This window comes from Phalangium opilio, unplaced genomic scaffold, assembly GCF_054372755.1.
Source record: "Phalangium opilio isolate 3A_F unplaced genomic scaffold, DU_Popi_V2 ptg000090l_1, whole genome shotgun sequence".
NCBI classification, from domain to species: domain Eukaryota; kingdom Metazoa; phylum Arthropoda; class Arachnida; order Opiliones; family Phalangiidae; genus Phalangium; species Phalangium opilio.
The window spans coordinates 679,425-701,070 of NW_028324195.1; the positions used below are offsets into that span (position 1 = coordinate 679,425).

The 21,646-nt window shown below is 38.0% G+C and overlaps 2 protein-coding genes across 2 annotated transcripts; both read left to right on the forward strand.

Moving 5' to 3' along the window:
• Positions 1–283: 283 nt before the first annotated feature.
• LOC149644259 (uncharacterized) lies at positions 284–1,265 on the forward strand. The gene is made up of 3 exons (XM_089850337.1): positions 284–309; positions 395–539; positions 660–1,265. Exons 1-3 carry the CDS (start codon positions 284–286, stop codon positions 1,263–1,265), a joined length of 777 nt encoding a protein of 258 aa, XP_089706463.1.
• A 25-nt stretch (positions 1,266–1,290) lies between these two features.
• LOC149644260 (uncharacterized) lies at positions 1,291–3,546 on the forward strand. The gene is made up of 5 exons (XM_089850338.1): positions 1,291–1,295; positions 1,361–2,424; positions 2,491–2,609; positions 2,668–3,366; positions 3,523–3,546. Exons 1-5 carry the CDS (start codon positions 1,291–1,293, stop codon positions 3,544–3,546), a joined length of 1,911 nt encoding a protein of 636 aa, XP_089706464.1.
• Positions 3,547–21,646: the final 18,100 nt, after the last annotated feature.

Here is a 21,646-nt window from a genome sequence, read left to right on the forward strand (position 1 = left end):
CTGAAATCACAGCTTGCCATCTAAGCACTAAGGGGGATAAAATGTCTTCTTGAAACGGCCCAAGTAGATTTGTCCAACGGCGGAAACGGAAAACCCCTAAGAGTGAGATGTCTCATGGATGGAGGAAGTAGAGCTCGGCATTTTCGATCAATTATCCACAAATTGGTGGATAACCGATTATTTATAAACAAATGTGCGGATTATAATACGATTTAACATGTTAGTTCTGTGGATAATTTTCGGGTATGGATAAAGATAAAATAAAGTAGATAATTGATCGAAAATGCCGAGCTCTAGGAGGAAGCCAACGTACCTTCATTAGAACGGAAGTTTCACGCCAGCTAAACTTGCCGGTAGTAGGGGAGGAAAATTTGAGGGTCGTAACCTTCAATAGCGATAATGCTAAGGAAGAAACAAGACGTCGCGTGCGACTAACCCTCACTAACGTTCGGGATCCCTCAAAGAAGATAGAGCTAGAGGCTCTAGAATCCCCGTCCATCAGTTGCAGCAGAATTTGCGTATCACAAAAAGAAGCCATAGTAAATCTTCAAAATAAGGGATTTCAACTGGCAGATAACATGAATGATAATTCATCAGGAGAGCTTCAATTGCTCATTGGAGCTGATTATTATTGGATGATCGTTACGGGCAAAATATAGCGCTTGGGTCCAGCATTAGTAGCACTAGAAACGCTCTTTGGTTGGACCATTTCGGGCCCCACGGATACATCGGAGGTAGTCGGTGCGCATACGGTCGCGGTTTCGAAAGTCCTTATCTATAATACTGAAGCCAAGATCTCGGAACAAGTCGAGAGATTCTGGAGTCTTGACGCAATGGGCATACAGGATTCTGGAGTCAAGGAGGATGTCACTGAAATGAAAGTTCTAGAGATCTTCGAAGTCTGTCTACCTTGGAAGCCAAATCGAGACAATCTTGGTGACAATTATAAGGAAGCAAGGAAAAGGGCTCAAGGCTTTTTCATGAAATATCGGGAGATCATACATGATCAGAAAAAACGTGGTGTCATTGAGAAGGTCGAAGCCATGGACCAGGGTTTCACCGGGAATCGTCGCTACTACTTGCCACATCATGGTGTAGTTAGAGAAGACAAACAAACGACGCCATTACGAGTAGTATACGACGGTTCGGCTCATGAGTGCCTGGAAATCGGGCCCAACTTAAACCCGGATATCTTGGAGGTTCTCCTACGATTTCGCAATTTCAAAATCGCGTTCGTAGCAGATATTGAACAGGCCTTCCTGTAGATCTCATTAACAGCGACGGATCGAGATGCAGTAAGATTCTTATGGCCGGAAAACCCTTCTAAACCTAACGAGCTAACGGAATATCGCATCACGAGAGTTCCATTCGGAGTCGCCTCAAGTCCGTTTCTTTTAACGGCCACTATTCGGCATCATCTCAAACAAAATGAAGAGAAATATCCAGAAGTTTGCGAGCTTATAAGATCTGGGCTTTACTACGACGACCTGGCTTCTGGATCGTCGGAAGTATCGGAGGGTATAGCGTCAGCAACCGAAGCAAAGGAGCTAATTCTGGGAGCAGGTATGAACTTGCGGAAATGGCTGTCAAATTCACGGGAACTCCAAGAGACAATGAACGGGAAAAGCTCATTGGCTGGAGAATCAGTAAACTTCAGTATTGACAGCAGCCAAGGCCCAAACGTCAGTCAAAAGGTTTTAGGCCTAGCTTGGAACAACTCCGAAGATCATTTCTCGTTTGATTTAAAGGGATTGCTCCAATTTCAAACTACCAGAGTAAACACGAAGCGTTTCATACTACAATGTGTAGCACGAATCTTTGCTCCCATTGGCTTCTTAGCCCCTTTCGTTATCAGGATGAAAGTTCTCTTCCAAAGCCTCTGGAGAAGCGGGGCAAATTGGGATACCAAGCTAGGGTTTGAAATCACGGACGAATTTGATCGATGGTTTGAAGAGCTCCCACAGCTTCACCAGTTGAAGATACCTAGGCATTACTATGATGGTATTTCTGAAGATGAAATTGAAAGTCGTCAACTAATCGTGTTCTGTGACGCAAGTAAACAAGCATACGCGGCGGTCGCGTACATTCGGTACATTCAGACGGACGGTACAATCGGAATAAATTTCGTGTCGGCAAAATCTCGCGTCGCTCCTTTAAATGAGATGACAATCGCGCGGCTTGAGTTAATGGGAGCACTCCTAGGCGCACGGCTTCTTAATTACTTGAAGCCAATCTTCACGGAAAAACGGTCCGACATTCGGCTTTTTAGGGACAATACCGCAGCACTCTATTGGATTAGGGGTTCTCCATCACGTTGGAAACCTTTTGTGGCTAATAGAGTCACGGAGATTCAAGGGCTAACGGAGCCACGAATTTGGAGTCACGTCAGGGGACCCGAAAATCCCGCAGATCTTGCTACCAGAGGCAAGTCGGTAGACCAGCTGATCTAGTGCGAGTTGTGGTGGAGTGGACCGGAATGGCTTCGGTTAGACGAAACTGAATGGCCTTCTACATCAGGGGCGGAGCAAGTTCAGGAGGATCTGGAGGTAGAACAACGGGTGCAGTTGCATTGTAAACGCTGGGAGCGAGCCATTGTTGGACGTAGGAAAGTACAGCTCTCTTTCCAAGGTCAAAAGAATTATGTCCTACGTAATCCGTTTCACTGAGAACTGTAGAAAACATAAGAATCTACAACAGCGGGGAGCGCTCACAACGGAAGAAATTCTACAGGCAGAGAAGGTCCTGATACGCGAGGCCCAATCACTGGACTTCCGGGAAGAGAAGACACGGCTTCAATTGAAGGAAAGAGTTTCGCCTCAGTCCAACATCTCCAATTTGAACCCCATAATGGACGAAGATGGGATAATGCGCGTCGGTGAACGTTTGGAAAAAACGAGATTGACTTTTGGTGAGAAACACCCAATCATTTTAAACTTAAAAAACAAGTTATCGGAGCTAATCGCTGGGTTCCATCATGCTAGGTTAATGCACTCAGGTTTAAGGGACACTATTACCGAGATAAGGGAACGGTTTTGGATAAATCGCGGCAGGCAAATGGTAAAGAAATTAATAGGGTCTTGCGTCACCTGCAAACGCTTTTCGGTGAAGCCTGGCGCCGCGGTTGTAGCCCCTCTCCCTAGCGATAGGATCAACGAAGCGCCTCCTTTCAAAATTGTAGGAGTAGATTTCGCTGGTCCAGTTATAGTAAGAGTTGGAAAGCGTGGTACTCAAAAGGCTTACATAGCTTTGTTTACATGCGGAGTAACCCGAGCCGTGCATCTAGAGCTGGTTTCTGACCAAAGCACGGACTCCTTCCTCATGTCGTTCAGGCGGTTTATCTCGCGTAGGGGTGTACCTAGTACTAGAGTGGGATATAGACCGAGTGGGGAAAGGTGAAGCCCCGCCCATTGACATGCGCGGTAACTACTGGATGTTTTACTTCCAACAGTAACAGGTAGATGGCGGGAAAATTTGGTCTTTGGCGCGAAATTTAAAATACTTTTTTTAAGATCGTCTGCTTAGGAGTCTGCTCAACATTATGTGTAATCTGAGACTGTACTATAGAATTTGGGCAATAGTGGCATGTCACGCACCAAGTGCATTACAAGACTTTTATTATATGCATATTACAGAGCTGATGATCTGGTGTAATGTAGAACATCTTTTTTCATTTTAAAGGTAAGGAATTTGTTTCTAATGTGCATTCTTAGCCTTACAAACAAGTTTACAATTTTTCGCTCGATATTGCAACAACTTAGCTCAACCTCCAATTGATTGTGGAGCATTCTAGTTATGAAAGAACTTAATTCTTCAAGTGGAGATTTCATGCTTGTAATGTTTTGTAGAACTGTGTCCAGGAATTGTTCAGACAGGCTAACGAAGTCTAATAGTCTCGATAAAGGATGTTTGAGGTTACCAAAAGCCTTGTGCTGTGTAACAACTGATGATGAAGGCAATTCGTACGTTTTATTTTCATGTGAAATTACGTTATAAGAGGATTCGAAAATGTGTTTCTGGAGTTTAAAACAAATATATCCTGCTATATGGTAAATTGTCAACTCTTTTGCCTTTTCCTTTGGGTCTATGCTCTCTACTTTAGTAATTTTTAGGTCTTTTTGTGCCAAGCCTGCAAGTCCAAGGAATTCCACCAAGTCTTCTAAATTATCACGGCATGTAAACAAAATTTAACTAGCGCCACGACCAATTTTTAAAAAATATCGCTTTAAATCTCATTTGACATTTAGAGTGTCAAGTGAATTTTGTTATCGAGAAGGCAGGGCGTTACGCGATTGTTCAGAGGAGCTAATTTCAAATCGTCGATGAGATTTCAAACTAATTTGAATTTTAAAATCATTCGTAGCTGGTATTCCCTCGACATTTCACTGCGCAGATTTACCTTATAATTAGTAGAAGAATCGATTAAAATTGATTCATTTTCCTTTTTACCTTCCCTTTAAAACAGGATATAAGTAAATACACAACTTATTTATTTTCCACGAACTGTATTGCGAGAAACAATTGCCTCGAGTTGAATCGACCTTGTTAGGCAGAGTAATGGTATTTAAACGGTATGTAACGTTTCCAGTCTGGTCTTTATATATAACAAAACTATTGTTTTCTATTTAATTATTCAAAATTTTCATTTCAGTTACCGTGGCAACTGAAACATTTGCAAACAAAATAGACCTGGCAGTTAAAATTATACATCAGTTTCGTTACGCAAACTCTGTCCTTTACGAGACTATAGGCATATCTTACAAGCCACATCGGTACTCAAAGGAGATTACTAAATTGTCTTAAAATTATATTAAATTGTTGGATCGTTGTACTTTGTGTCTTCGCCTTTCAGATTTAATACGTTATGATTTAAGTGGACCCCAAAATGGCGCTGAACAAAATGGAATTTCGGGGAAATAATCGATATTTCAAATACAGGTATATAATTTGCATTTTCAAATCGGAAATTTTATTTATACCACATTTAAAAAAAGCGTCAATTGGGTAGTGATTTTAGACTAAAAGAAGAACACTTTAATCATAATTTAACAAGAAGGCAGGGAGTTACGCCATTAGTTTGATTTGCTAATTTCAATTAATAATCAAAGAAATCTCAACGTAATTTCAATTTTAAAATCATTCGGAGGTATAATTTCCCGTATGTTTCATTATGCAGAATGGTTTTATAATTATAGTAGAAGAATCGATAAAATAAATCCATTGATTTTACTTTTCACCCTCCCTCGATCAAAACCGCGTAATAATTAAAGCCAAAACTTATTATTTTGTCACGAACTGTAACTTACGAGAACACTTTCCTCGAGATTGTTGAACAACCGACCAAACGTAATGGTCTTTAAATGGTACGTAACACGAGCCTGTCTATAGCAGAATTCAGTCTTAGAAGGGGGAAAACCCGTTCCCTTCTACGCCTAAGCTTTCCAACAGTAACTCTTCTAATCTTGGAGTTATTAAATTACCAGGAATATTGACCACCTTCTCTGGGTTTAAGACGCCACGCAAAGGATTAATACAACTCCAATTAAATTCTAAATTGAGTCAAGCTTCGAGATTTCTTTCAATTACGCACTTACGCTTTTAGCTCCAAAAGCTCAAGAACCATGTGGGGTATAGCGGGAAATACCCAGATTCCAAAATACTATTCAACGCCAAGTACAAAATATTCTTATAATTCTGTTAAATTATTCTCCCTAAGCACTATTAACAATCTCATTAATAATTAACAATCGAAAATCTATCAGGAACAATTTACAGTCTTTGAAGATTTCGGATTGTAGATGCTAGAAAAACCTGGGCTCCAAAATGGCGCGATTTTCTTGATGACAATTTCACTTTTATTTCTTATCAGGAAAAATGGAACGCAAAAACCCGGGTCGAAATGATGGCGGATTATTTAAAACGATCCCTGAACATGAAGTAAATTCCATACTTTGTACTTTATTAAACGACTATTAATTGGGGGCGAGCGGGAAAGAATCGCCTTAAGGCGCTCGTTTAACTTTGACATAATGGTTCTGAGAAAACTGAAAAACTCGAAGGGTGAACCCGTTAAGTTGCGATTATAGACAAAAATATATGAAAAATTCTTTAATTGTAATCTCAACTATCTCTCAGAAACAAATATAATTCAGTTTATGAATACTCGTGAGGTTATGTTATGTTCATTATATAATTCATTTTGCCGATTCAATAATACAGGGTCAAGTGGGAAAAAGTTGCCATTTCTGTAAGTAATTCTACGCCTAATATTAAAACGCTTTGATTATTTCCCGATTAACTAAGTCAAAATATTTAATCTTTATGATGGTTTTAGAAAACTCACATCTTCACGGTAGACACGCCACGCTCATTTTTCGACACTCGACTGGAAAATTACACTCCGTCTTCTCCCTATGGAACGACCGACATAAAAATCCTTTCGGGTGCCCAGAAGAGAGTCACGTCCACTTCATTGTCCTTCTTAAATATGGACACTCCCGTAAATTTCCCTCAATAAACATTCCATTCACCACACAATTCATTAATTTCCATTCTCGGTTCAATTAGGTGGTGATTTTAATTGTGTTCACTTTGGTCCTTCTGTCTCTTTTGCTCGTCGTTCACTCCATCGTAACCAACAAATACAAATCGGTGCCCATCAAGAGAAGGGCCAAGAAAATGGCCCGAGACACCCTGGAAAATGTTTGGAAGAACGCGTCGCTGTTATGCCTCGAACGTAAGCGATTAAGCGCACCCCAAACAGTTGATAACAATTCACCCTCGCGTGAGCCAGTTTCGCATGAAGGATTCAATTACCAAAGATTTTCTTCAAAGCAAATGATTTCTGGCGCTTTAATCAGACATAAAGACTGGATAATTTTGTTCCCCCACAGCGATTCCCTCCATTTTTCCCCACATCACTTGTCGTCTGCTGGCTTCGTCGTGGCTGATCGGAGTGACTTTCATTCTGTTCTACTTGGGTTTCTTCTTGCGGACGGAGTTCACGATAGAAAGCTACAATCGCATCGACGCTCTCGCGGACTTGGTCAAATCGGGAATTCCAACAGGAATGATGCCGAGTACATACAAACGCCTCCAATTTTTGGTGAATATCCTTCTGTATGTTAAATTTCTCAATTCTTTTGCAATGTTCCGTATCTATAGGCAGCCCAGGACCCCTCTGTTAAGGAATGGCTAGGCGAACTAGATCAGAATAAATGTTTGACCGATTTTAAAGATATCTCCGGAAATGCTTTCATTCCCATTGTTTCCGGGCAGAAAGCTGCAATCATGAAGGTCGAAAATTTTAATACTTTCTTCGAACTCATTATGAGATACGAAAAAGATATGTTATACGCGATGAAAGCGGGACTTTATTTTTCGGAAGAAGACGTCGAGTTCGACTGCCTACACACCATATTCAACACCTCTTGGGTGAGAAGCAGCCCCCAACTGCACGAGTCCCTCCAACTGAGGTCGGTAACAATCGTGTGGTAAAATTATGAAGGGGTTTTGACAAATGTTCTATCGCAGCCTTATTCGAAACGAAAGTTTTCAAATTCCTGGACTTTGAGCTCGATTACATGATTGAACAGCTGAAGTGGGAGAAACCGCCGGAAAGCGTGACTGATTTGGACCTGAAGAGCGTCTGCGTTCCTTTCTACTTTCTTCTCATGTTGTTGTCGGGAACAGTAGGCGTCGCCATCACCGAAATTATCTTCTATTATTTAACATGAACTCGTAAAATGTAATACGTCACCACACTAGAGACCAGATCTAACACAAACTTTGAATTTACTTCGAAATGTATAGTTCACCAACGAAATCACTGCGTGTTGCGATCTACTCTTGAACTTATTGAGGGTAATTATGCACTTATGACACGAATGCGATTAAATATTTACTCACTCTCGTGTGAATTTAAATAAAATTAATTAAACTTTTAAAATATATGGATCTGTGGTTTTCGTTTCATCAAGAAACTATAGCGAATAGAATAGTTTGTCGTCATTTTTGAAAATTTTAACTATTATTGAAAAAGTACAGTTGTGGTTTCCGTTTGAAAGTTAAAAACAATTGCGAAAATTAAAATTTTGTTTCTTGTAAATAAGCGATAAAATATATTTTTTTTTTCAAATCTAAAATGTTATCAACGATTAAAAAATATAAATAGATGCATCAGAAGCTTAATTACGATTAAACACTTTCGCACGAGTAAAGTTAGTTAAAAATATTGTATTTTCAAAGATTAAAATTGTAATAAGGGCTTGAAAGCATTCGATAAAGGCCTGATCTATAATAATTATTCAATCCACAATTCTAATCGTCATGGTTTGAATTCATGGGATTATCATGTTAATATTCTCGAGTTACTGAAATTAACCTAACCTAAGCTTCAAAACAATTGACTACCAATTATTTAGATGAAGACCACAAATCAAATTTGATTGATGTATATTAAACTGAAATGATACTGATATTTCATCGGGGGCTATAATTTGCTCCCTGCCCTCAAAATTCTCGTTTACACCATTACTGTTAAATTTCAAATTCCGTCTGTAATCATTAATCTTATTGTGGGTGAAATAAAAAGTTAATTTGACGCGAGATATTTTCGCAGTTGCCAATCATTTTTTATTAAACCTTATTGTCCATTTAATTCTTTAACAACAAAGGTTTTCGGGGAATTATTTATGTTAAAATCAAATATGCTATAATTAAGTCAACCCATAAGTGCATCTACCACATCCACAACCAATTGCAAATGAGGGAACTACAAGGTGGCCAAGTCAAAATCTTACAATTCTATTCTACAATATTTTTCGTCTGCTACATGCATTTAGAGAACGATTAATCGTTTCGAAACGAATATTTTGAAAAACGAGTAATATTCGTTTAAACGAATACTCTATTCGGATTTCGAATAGGAGATCTGATAAAACCGAGGGGATAGACACTTGAGAACTCAGGTGTTCATTATGTCTTGAACCATGAGTGAATCATATACTAGCTCCCTATAAGTTACTCAGCCACACTGGCCTAATGTATCCAGCGTTTTCTTCTCGCCAAAAAAGTGTTACCTATATGCGACCTACAGTGAGAGAAAATAACACTTCTCCCGGCGCTTACGTATTTCCGGTAAAAAACCGGAAAAGGAGATCAACCAATGAAACTTTGAACTGAAAGGTAGTTAGTATAAGCATACGACGTTTTAGAAATGTTGTGATTGTTTGTGGACGGTTCAGAGTCGTATTTTATCTTTGAAATTATTTTAATGGGTTAGGGTTGGCGCAATAGGAAGTTTTATTTTTTTCGCATTAAAATGGCAGAATTTTGGATATTTTTTGACAAAGCCCAAATGATAGAAACTCATTTAAATTCAGACTTCAGAGCGTTGCCTACGGAATAAAAATTTTTATTCCGTAGGCAACATTCAGAGGCAGGAACTATTTATGGAGAGAGAACCAAACTTTATCAAAAAAAAAGAGCTAAACAACAACTTAATAGTCATCTCGAAAACCTTACTAAACGTTTTAATAATGCGTCTAAAGAACTAATAGAAAAACTTAAAGACAGGCCCAACCCATTTTTAACGAAGCCTGTTGTGAAACCAAATTATTTTTCAATAAGCAAAAGAATGAATGTGACGCAAAGAAGTCAAACCTCCAAAACCGTTAATACCATTTGGAACTATCATCACTTTCAAGTTCTCGATATATTAATTTCAAAGCCCTAAGAGAGAGCGCCGTCTACTATCACTTTCACCCGCCTCCCCTCCTCTCGACTACTATTCGGAAGAAAATGCTGGAAACATTAGGCCAGTGTGACTCAGTAACTTATAGGGAGCTAGTATATGATTCACTCATGCTTGAACTCAATGTACTGTCGAAGCTGAACTCTGAGTTCCGAAGGCTTTGAACTCAATGCATTGTCAAAGCTGAACTCTGAGTTCCGAAGGCTTTGAACTCAATGCACTGTCAAAGCTGAACTCTTTTGACCTCGGGTGTACACGGAGATCCAAAGTGTCTTCCCCCTCGGATAAAACGTTTAATACAAACACGCGAGCGACGATGTTTGGCTCCTTCAAGTCTCGAATTGAATAATAAAGCCATAGGAAAATATTATATAGCTTCCTATAAGTATGAAACGTACTTCATTTTCATACTACAGCATTTGTTTCCAGATTTAACGCGCTTACGCTTTTACGCCCCCTGCGGGACGTTTTAGAACTACGAGTAAAAGGGGGGGGGTTAAACCGCCACCAAACTCATTACCTCCTACCAGTGTATTGGCTCTGGCCTTGATCGTCCAAATCAAAAAATTCCAAGCTAGTTTTTCGCGTCATCTATTATTATTATTACGATAATATTGTCAAGCACTTAATCACTTATAATTATCATAATAATAAGTTCAAGACCTTTAACGATTTAATTAAAATATGAATTTTAATAAACAAATATTTAATTTTTTTAACGTCAGACAATCTCTAAAGGTCGCAATGGAAATATTTTTACAAATTTTAACCGAAGAAACTGCTGTTTACATGGCTTAAATGAAGAGATTCATACTTATATTATTTTCTTATGATAAAACCAAACTCTATTACGAGAATAATAAATAACTTAGTTGAAATAGAACCTGTTCTCTTCCAAACGAAATATTTCCAAAATTCAATTGTTCTAGTCTGGTCTTTATTTTTAATAAAAATCGTTTAGATAGCTTAATTATCTTCATTTCCGTTACCCTGGCAACCGAAACATTAGCAGGTGTGTTTTGTTTGGCACAAATAGCTGTAAAAATGATATTTTAAATTGATTGGGCAAACTCTGTTCAGCATGAAGCCTGACTGTTATATTAGGGATATGAAAATTAGGGAAAAAAGTCAGGGATTTAAACGTTTTTCCTAAAAAGTCAGGGATATGTCGGGGATTTCGTTTCGTATATCAATCCATGCTTCGAGCGATAATAAATATGAGACAGATGTGAAAAAGTGGGCTCTGGTAAACTCGTACTTAAAATGGTCAGGGATATTGGCATAATTTGGTCAGGGATAACCTTGAAAAGACAGGGATTTTCAATGTAAAAATTTCGTACGAACCCTGCTATACTTTTGGAGCTATTATCCTATATTTTCGACGAAAAGATCCTAAAGTAATTAATATATTTTTTAACCCATTTTTATATAATTTTGCAAAATATCCTTTAGAATTCTATTAGTTTAACCAGAAGGGGATAATTGAAGAAGGGTGACACTCGGTGTCCTTTTAAAAGTTTGGTTTATGTAACAAGATTCTTCAAAGGCTGACTCACCCTTTCTCGTTGGCCCTTCACCTTATCAAACTTCAGATGGGTAACTATCGTATCCTGCTAGGCTGAATTCTATGATTGTTTGACACTAAATGCCCAGCAATCAACCCATAAACCTTGTCTTGATGTGGGACACAAATGCACTAACGCATGCGCATAGGCAAAACGTTAAGCAGCGCTAATAGAGTAGTCATGAGGGGGAACTATTTATCGCGTATGTGATTGGGTTTAGTAACCTCTCGCACTCCCAATTTAAAATTATGTTGGGAAGCATCATGTTACAATTAGCCACCCGCTTTGTGGTACATATACTTCTCTTGAAGAGAAGTATTATATACCTTTCATTTAACTCATTCACCTTTGATTTCATCAGGGATAGATATAATTTTAGAAGTAGGAACGGAGAACAGAGTAACGTGGGCCCGCGTCAAAGTCCCGGACCCCTTTCCCCTTCCCCGTAACGGGACGGGATGGGGTATGAAAGAAGAGGCGGGTCATAGCGACAGAGGTAAAAAGGAGTTATGTGTATTTTTTGCCGTCCCCGTCAGCAACATCATCAAAACGTAGTTTAATCGAGCTGCGAGCCAGCCAATGAGATAATGTATACTTTTCGTTACGTCTTGGAGCGAGGGGCTCTATACTGGGCGGTCTATGAGTAGAGACTTGAGTTGGTAATTTACCATCCGTAATATACCGGTAATTTACCAAATAAATTACATATTTATATCTTACCGTAATTTTTGAATGGTAATTTACCGGTAAATTACAAAATTACCGCGGTAATAAGCCTATTAAAGCATAAAATACCATATATGACGGTAATTTTTGTAATTTGAAAATTTTAATCGGTCGGTAATTTTTCGGTAATTAACCCCGTAAATTACCATTTTTAAAAATTACGGTAATTTCACATCTCTATCTATGAGTCGGACTGAGGTAAATTCTAACCGTTCGCCATTCCTACATTCTATAATTAAATCTATCCCTTATTTCACTTAATATCCTTTTTTCGTTTGTCAAGTCTAACTTTCTAGTTTAATTATTTTAGCAGGGATTAATTTATTTAATCCACGCTATCCGAAGTTAGGCTTAGCACGGGATTTAATGGGGGTGAGTAACGGGAAGAAATTGGTCTGTCGTCCGCTACAGCACACATTTTTGGCTTTTGTAGCAGACGACAGAAGGCGAAGTATTTTTCGAAAGGTCCGCTTCTTTCGTTCTTGGCGTCTTGGGACTCTAAAAAGGGCATCAACAGGTTGGTAGAAGCTATTTCAATTACGACACAGGCACCACATGACGCAGAGATACAAGGACTCCACATGGAGTGGGACTGGATGCACCTAGCCCTTTTTTTACCAGTCTGTGACCATGGTAACTTGACGCTTAAGAGTAATAGTTTACCGCTTTGGAACCAAATCCTTATTTGGGAGTTGCTTTAGTATCCCTTTTAATTATCTGACGTTTGTCACGTGACAATTAGTAATGAGTCGCTGTTAGGCACGGTGCTTGAAATATCATAACAATGTCAAGTGCTCGTAATCTGACCAATTCAGATGAGAAAGTTAAGAAGCGAACGAACGAATGCACTTCTTTCTTATCTCTCTTTCTTTCATTAATTATTAAAATTGGGGACAATTACTTATTTCCGCTTGTAATAGATTAAATACTTGCAGAAAACCAACACACAGGTCGGAGGATATTTCACTTGTGCCAAACAAGAGGCAACGCCAGACAGATCCAGAGTTCAGTACAAGCTGAGAGAGGCAAGCCGACCTGTAGTGCCTCTAGCGATAGGTAACCCAAGATGGGGACCCCACCCCTGTGGTGTTTGCTTCTCTAGTGGCATTAAAGGGAGGGTGAAATGAAAATTAATTAAGTTTCTTTTATCGATTCTTCCAGTAAGACCAATCTGTATAGTGGAACATTCATGAAATACAGTCTCCGAATGATTTTAGAATTAAATTCAAAGTCTAATTATTATTAAACAATTTAAAATCCTACTTCACGTATTTGAAACTAAGGCCCAGAGGTCCGTTCATGCACTCGAGCTTAAAAACTCCTAAAGTTTTTCGTCTCTTGACAGCACGAAACAAATCTAAGTTGAATAGGGACGTAGCTTTGCTCGTGCTGACAACCGATGTTGTAACAGCATATACAGAATAAGCTGTCTTTCGAGATAGGGAGTTGCCTATCCTGTAGAGTGAAAACATTTTTTTTCACGTGCATTCTTTATCCATGGTATAATGCTTCTGCCTCGGCGTGCTGTACGTATTTTGAGGGGTTTTATTTCTACGGGGCTAACGCCCTGACCCAACCCCCTCACAGCTTTTAGAGAGAGAAAAATAGTTCCCGCTAAACTAGCTACGAGCTTAGAGGCCCCAGGATCCCTTAAGCAGTGCTACTTTCCGTAAAGTACAATATCAAACATCTAGCCTCCTGATTGGCTACTTGGAGTTGGGGGGGGGGGTAAAAACCGGACGACCCTCAAACGAGGTAGAAAGCGGGGGTAAGGTTTTTGACCCAAGTGTTATACTCTCTTCTATTTTCTCTTGCTATCGATGATATTTATTGATATTTTCCTGAAATTCTTTTATTGAGGTGAAAACACCGGAGTCAGTTGAAAAACGAAAAACGAAAAAATGCCTTGAAATGAGAATATCATATCGAATATTTTCCTTAAAATTTCTGATATTTTGGATATCTGGAAAAAAATGCCAGGAAACAGGGCCAATTAAATGCCAGGAAACTGGACCAATTAAATGCCAGGAAACTGGACCAATTAAATGCCAGTAAACTGGACCAATTGAATGCCAGGAAACTGGACCAATTAAATGGTAGGAAACTGGACCAATTAAATGCCATTAAACTGGACCAATTAATTGCCAGGAAACTGGACCAATTAAATGTAAGAAATATGGAATAGAAATCGTAAGCGGCGTCAGGGAAGATTTTTTGCTTTTAATTATGGTAAAATAATATTTCAGTTGGAATTCTGAATGAACTACCCCCTCCCCTCGACACTAATAGTTGAGTACAGAACTAATTTTGCTTGTACAACAAAAAGGTGATAAAGAGGTCATTTCAGTAATTTTAAAATATAGGGAAAATACGCAAAATATCCCATATGATAACATGACTATGTTTTCAAAGCGTACTTACGATTTTATTAATAATCCTGTTAAACCTAATATTACAAATAATTTCATATAAAATCCATCAAAGTCTCATATTTGTAGACATACTCTAACTTTTTCTTATAATAGTTGTGCTAACTTAGCAAAGTAAATAATTGACGTATCCCTCCGCGTATGAGACGAATGTCATTCATTGCTCAATCTACTTCCCCCTACACACGTGAACTAATTAAGTATGTAAACCAAATCCATCATTTCTTGTTCAAAGTAAATATCGGTGTCTTTTGATCGATCTTAGGTTAACGAAGAAATATTCGGATTTTCTATCATGAAGTGTCTGTCACGCTTTTAAACATTTGTACATTTACTCCCACCATGGTCAACAAATTCAATTTATATGATTCGGCTACTGTATCCAATCAATATATCAGAAACAAAATTTACTTCCTATTGGCATAACAGCCTAAACAACTTAAAGGAAAAGAGCGGGTAAAGGGAAAATATTACAAAAAATCACTGATCTTTTATAACAAAATTACTAGCATTTAATTAGTCTTAAAAATAATCAAGGACTACTGCGCCATCCACCATTGATTTAGTGCAGGCGTCTGCTAAATCTAACCTACCTTGCCCCTACGGGATTGGTTGAATTGTCACAGGCTGAGAGATGTAAGGGCTAAGAGGTTCGAATTAGCAGACGCCATAAAAGCAATGTCTTTGATTTTTTTAAGACTAATTAAATGATAATTATCGTTTGTAATATGAGATGATTTATTTTTTTATATATATTTAATTCCTTGTATATTTTGAAAAAGGCCATTATTTTAAGGTGTAATCAGTTATGTTATGCGTTCTTTTCCTTTAAACGTTTTGTCAGTCTGTTTAAGGTGTTTAAAATTTCAATAGAGTTTCCTCATCTTTATAAGATATCAGATATTGAACCGATAGATTAAGGAGATAATAAAGTTAGGTCTGTCAAGGTAATTGGACTTTTGCGCCGAAATATTTATTTCGTTGTTATAAGTTAATATTATCGAGCCATCAATTGGTGAAGCAAATTTTTCTATCGAAGCATTATATTAAATAATATTCCCATTAAAAATAAATCGTATATTCTTACCTTGAGCGGTGTTAAGCGTAAATACCAGTGGGTTAGCGAGGACTAGAATGACTCTAGTCCTGGAGTCCATCGTGTCTTGTTAAAAACCAACTTAAGTGAACGCCGAACAAACCTTTGCCCAACTTTCAATATATTATCCGAACCCTAAACGGTAAATTCTATGGAATGGCATTAACAAGCTAGAGTTGCGTTTAAAAGAAAATGCAACGCTACCGTAAGTAACGTACTAACCATAAGTGTGCACTCTTGCCATCCATTTCCCTCACGGTATATTTCTTAGAGGTTTTGTTTGTGTCCTGTTATCCAAAAATGTGGGATTTTTAGTTGATAATATTCTGTGGCATTAATGGACGCCCCCAAATCAAGTTATGAAAACTGCAGTGTTTTACTGCTGACCCCCTCAAATTTTAATATAGAAACTGAGCAGAGAATGCTAATTAGAAAGCACACTAATCATACCTTGTTTAGAGTCACCATGGGTGCATAAATTTCTTAAAAGCATAAGTTCATGAGATATGTTGGCCATAAGTATGTCACTGGTAACTTAGAAACTGGAGCTTGAAATTTTGAGGTGAGTGAGGTAGGTTATAGATTAGATAGAGTCGCTGATGTCATAAGCCTAAATAGTAATGCGGACTAAATAGGACCTAGATGGAAGTCCTGCAAAATTGATTAATCATCGAGTGTTGTCAATTCAATTGACTCGCTTCGGTCGTTCTCCCTCGAACTAGTTTTCTCGAGCCATAAGTCTCTCAGTAACATTACCAAGTATTTGTAGTGTCATTCTATGGAACATATAAGCTTATGGCACAAGTTATACATTTTTCACTCAAGATCTCTCACAGAACTCTTGGTACTACGATTCTCTCTATATAGAGCTATCTCAGAATCCTTAGTGTGACGTCACACATGTTATTTGCCCATAGAACCAATCAAAGCGGTACCAAACATGGCCACCGCCCACTGCTAAAGTTAAGCCCGTGACGTTTTACCTAGACACTGACGTCACAACCGAGATAGCTCTTAATTATTAGTCTCCTTTTTTAATTTTATTAGTTGAAGATAGTGTTAGTGTTAGTTGAATCTTTATATTTAATTTCATTTCATACTTTTAGTTGCTACGTTATTTGTGAGTGATATTGTCATTTTGTCGCTCTTTGCTCTCGAGGGGAAATCAGGGATCGAATAATCTTTCTCTGTCGTCGTCGTTCGAGCGCGTGTCATCAATTGAAAACCCTTCAAGGAACCTCCTTATCTTTAAAGAGAAATTACCAAACACCGATTTGGAGTATTCGTAAGAAAACACCAACGCCGTTTTGAATCGCTGCAAATCTTGTTCAGGCTCTGTCAGACGATCCAACTTTTTGACTCATCTCGATGGTTCAATAAGTTGTATAGTATATGTACCATAAGTTTATGCTATATGTTCCATGAGTTTATAGTAATGTTCCATGAGTATATAGTATAGGTTCCGTGAGTTTATAGTATATATACCATGAGTTTATAGTTTATGTACCATGAGTTTATAGTATAGGTTCCACGAGTTTAAAGTATAGGTTCCATGAGTTTATAGTATAGGTACCATGAGTTTATAGTATATATACCCTGAGTTTATAGTATATGTACCCTGAGTTTATAGTATATGTTCCATGAATTTATGGTATATGTTTCATGAATTTATGGTATATGTTCCATGAGTTTATAGTATAGGTTCCATGAGTTTATAGTATATGTATATACCATGAGTTTATAGTATATGTATATACCATGAGTTTATAGTATATGTACCATGAGTTTATAGTGTATGTACCAAGAGTTTATAGTATATGTTCCATGAGTTTATAGTATAGCTTCCGTGAGTTTATAGTATATGTACTACGAGTTTAGAGTATATGTACTACGAGTTTAAAGTATAGGTTCCATGAGTTTATAGTATAGGTACCATGAGTATATAGTATATGTACCCTGAGTTTATAGTATATTTTCCATGAATTTATGGTATATGTTTCATGAATTTCTGGTATATGTTCCATGAGTTTATAGTATATGTTCCATGAGCTTATAGTATATGTTCCATGAATTTATGTTATAGTTCCATGAGTTTATAGTATATGTTCCATGAGTTTTTAGTATATGTTTCATGAGTTTATAGTATAGGTTCCATGAGTTTATAGCATAGGTTCCATGAGTTTATAGTATAGGAGACGTTAATTTTGGGGGAAACTTCTAAAGGGGGATCACACTCGACAGAATGTCGCCTTCCAAGTCCTATCGTATGGATTGAGGACTCTATTTAGGGGTTAAAGGTCACCTTCCGAACATTCTTGAACTTTCTCTATTTTTCCAAGTTTGTTTTTTGAGGCGATATATTTCTAAGCAACTTTGAAAGAAAATTGAGCGTTACGAAGTTTTTGTAAATTAAAATTAAAATTCAATTGAAATAATGAATCGTTAGAAATCCATCGTTACAACCAGAAGAATTTTAAGAATCGTCTATTTGTTTCGAAAGTGGGCGTGGTTTTGCTCTCCCGCAACTTGAACCCAAAATAATAAAAGAAGCAATTGACCATTGGAGAAAAAATTCCAAATAAATTTTTAATTAAATGATCAGGACAATTGTAAGAACGGAACCGTCCCTGGCCTGGCCAAGTTAAGATTAGGTTTGGTTAGGTTAGGTAAGGTTTAGTTAGGTTAGGTCTGGGAGTGGGTCCTTGGGTTTGAAATTGACAGAATTTCCATTAAAATTGAACGAAAATGAAACTTAAAAAAATAACATTGGAAATAATTAATTCCAATATAATTCAAAATGTCCTGGAATAATTTGGAAAATCCCAGGAAACTAAAGGGACAGTAGCACTCAATTTCAACAACAATAAATAAAGGTTTTCAAATAATTTAATATATTACACACTGATAAATTAAGTTTGTTCAATTCTTCTTTGAAACAAAATTTAAATATCGATTATTGCTCTCCATTCTCTTTAAGTTAAATTTAATCGTTAAAAAAGATATTTTAATTTTCATAGAAAAATACTCGCAAATTCATGATAAAAAGGTGAATATACCTAGCAAATAATTTGATTCATTAGTTCTTGAAAATGCCCATTAAGTGTACTAGACATTATTTAAAGTCAACAGAAAATAAAATCTTCGTTGCATTTGTGAGACTCGCCAATAAAAAGGCTAATGAACTATTTACAAGGTTGAAATAATTGGCGAAAAAGTTAATTCAAAATGCATGAATGAATTATTTGGTCCGGAATTATCACGAAACCTTACACGGGAAGTTCTTGAAAATGTTCACCAAGACTCGCAACACAAATTGATAAAATGTTAAATATGAAAAACTCCTTTAAATATTTTAAAATCCGTAAATGGTTTTAAACGTTCGTGAATCTCGTCACTAATTCTTGAAATTGTTCAAAATAAATAAAGACTAAATTGGTAATGGCGTCAAATCGTCCAAGTCAAATTGTTGAATCCCGAACTGAGGAAAGAAGTAACTGAAGTTGGTGATTTACTGGAAGGCAGTCCAATGATGAGGAAGGTCAAAGGTCGATTGTGGTCAAAGTATAGAAGAGGGAACACTTTTTCGCGGACACCGTTTAGTCGGAGGAAGAAGGTGGTGTCCAGTTGTCGGGACAGTGGTCGAATTGGCCGATAACAATTCCAGATGAAGGGAAAGTGAACGGAACCACGAGAAAGAACTGCGAGAAGATATTTAAAGGGAGAATGAACTGTCCACTATTATCAAAAGAGATTTAATAATGGTCGTCTGTTCATTTCCCTTTATCAACCTTTACAGGTTTCTTATTTCTTGACCACCATGTCCTTAATCTCAAGCAGAGCCTGTCTCCTCAATAGAAGGGGAGGCGATAGGTTGGATTAAGGTAAATATTAGGTTTAGGTTAATTATGAGGATAGGCTAGATGCGGGGTAAAGGTGGTTTGGTTTAGGATTAAGGTTGGTGGGTTCTAAGAGGTTTCCGCTTCCCAAAGCTCAGACTTCCTAAGTTAGTGGTCACATTGCTTGTCTTAAGAACTGGGTCAAAAATTCGAAACGTAGTTCTTTCCCGTGGTACTTCACTCACTAAATTTCTTACGGTTCATTTCCCTTCATTAGATAGTTCAGCGACTTCCGTCTGACGTCTGACTTGAAGTCGTTAAACTTGTGGCGTTTCACGTCTGGAATGCTGCCCCGCGTACGCGTACACGTTCTTTCTTCTCCGCCAAATTGATCCTAAAAAGAAAGGGAAGGACGCGTCATTACGAGAAGATGAAATTGTTTTTCTTCCCTCACATAAAAGGCTCGACGAACAATGTTACGTTTTGTGCCTTATGAAAATTTTCAAAATATATCCTATTATTTGGGTGCATTGCAAACACCATTCAGTATTTGTTAATTTTGGTAGCAACTAGGGATGCGCGAATACTCGAGTTTTCGAATAGTATTCGTTTAATTCGAATCGATTATTCGATTCGACGGATCGAATTTGCCATTTGGAGAAAAACGAGTATTCGAATTAAGAAACGATTATTCGAAAAGAAATTTCAATAACCGATTTACATACGAATACAGCTCCCTAAACCGAGTAAACGCTTCCAAGGGGCTAAATTCGAATAAAAAACGAGTATTCGATTGGAAATGGGATGGACTGTGGTCACATGACATATATGAAGCTGTTTCGTTTATGGAATTTCATTGCGATTGCGCAATTCGCGATGTTTGGTTTTTCTCTCACCAATTACTCAGTCTTAGGAAAAAATCCATTCTATGTGGAACTACAATATTTTTAGACTGCTATAGATGTATTTAGAAAACGATTAATCGCTTTGAAACGAATATTCGTCTTGTAAAACCGATTAATAGAAAAAAACGAGTACTCGAACCAGAATTTTTGAAAAACGAGTAATATTCGTTTGAACGAGTACTCGATTCGGATTTCGAATAGGAGATTTACTATTCGATTCGGTTTGAAAAACCACTATTCGCACAGCCCTAGTAACAACTTTAGTTGTGTGAACTGAACCAAAGGAAATATTGAATAGTTTGAACGCGCCTCAACTCACCATTAAGATGAAATTCAACGCTTGTTTGATGAGATGTTGATGTTGGCTTGTCTGGCGTTGGGTGCCGCGTTGTAGCTGTTTACTTGCACTGGCGCGTAGACGTAGGTAAAGTTTGTCTCCATTTCTTGTTTCATGTTCATCAAAACAATTTTTTCCCTTCTTTTTCAACGGAATCATCCGCGCAGGACAAAGCGGTTCGGCCATCACAGTCAGTCAAGTGAACGTCGGCGCCGTTTTCCAGCAACAATCTGACGATATCCAAGTGGCCCCTCACAGAAGCGGACAAAAAGAATGTCCAGCCATTTTTCAGTGCCTGATTGACTTGCGCCCCCTTTTGGATCAGGTGAGTCACGACATTCAAGTGACCATTAAGGGAAGCGATGGACAAGGGTGTCCAGCCATCTTTCTGCGCCTGATTGAATAGCGCCCCGTTTTCCAGCAGGTGTCTGACGATATCCAATTTGCCTTCTTGGGATGCCCAGTATAAGGGTGTTCTGCCTTCATTGTCGATCGTTCCGATTCGAGCTCCTTTTTCAAGAAGTAGTGTGACGATTTCTACATGTCCATTTTCGGAAGCGACGTTTAATGCCGTAAAACCATCATCCCGCTTGTCGGGGTCTTCTCTATTCAACAAGGCCTTTACTCTTTTTACGTCACCATCCCGCGAAGCTTCGTGTAAGTTCGGTGAATGCCGTTTTCTTCTGAACCACTCCATCGGTTTCCAAACGTTTGATTCCTAAGAAACTTCTTGTTTCATTTCGAGAGGGCGATTGTGGACCTTAATTTTAAGGACGGCTGATTGGTGACTGCATAATTCGGGACAAGATTATGTTTTAAGAAAATAACTGGAAGAGATGTAATTTTAAAACGTCCAAATTACACAAAACCACGTCAGGAGGGCCGAGCGTTCTAAGGCGCTGGACTCAAAGGGATTAGCTTCCTTCGTTCACGATGTGAATCTCTGTATTCTGGTCCTCGTATGAGGGCGTGGGTTCGAATCCCACTTCTAACACGATATG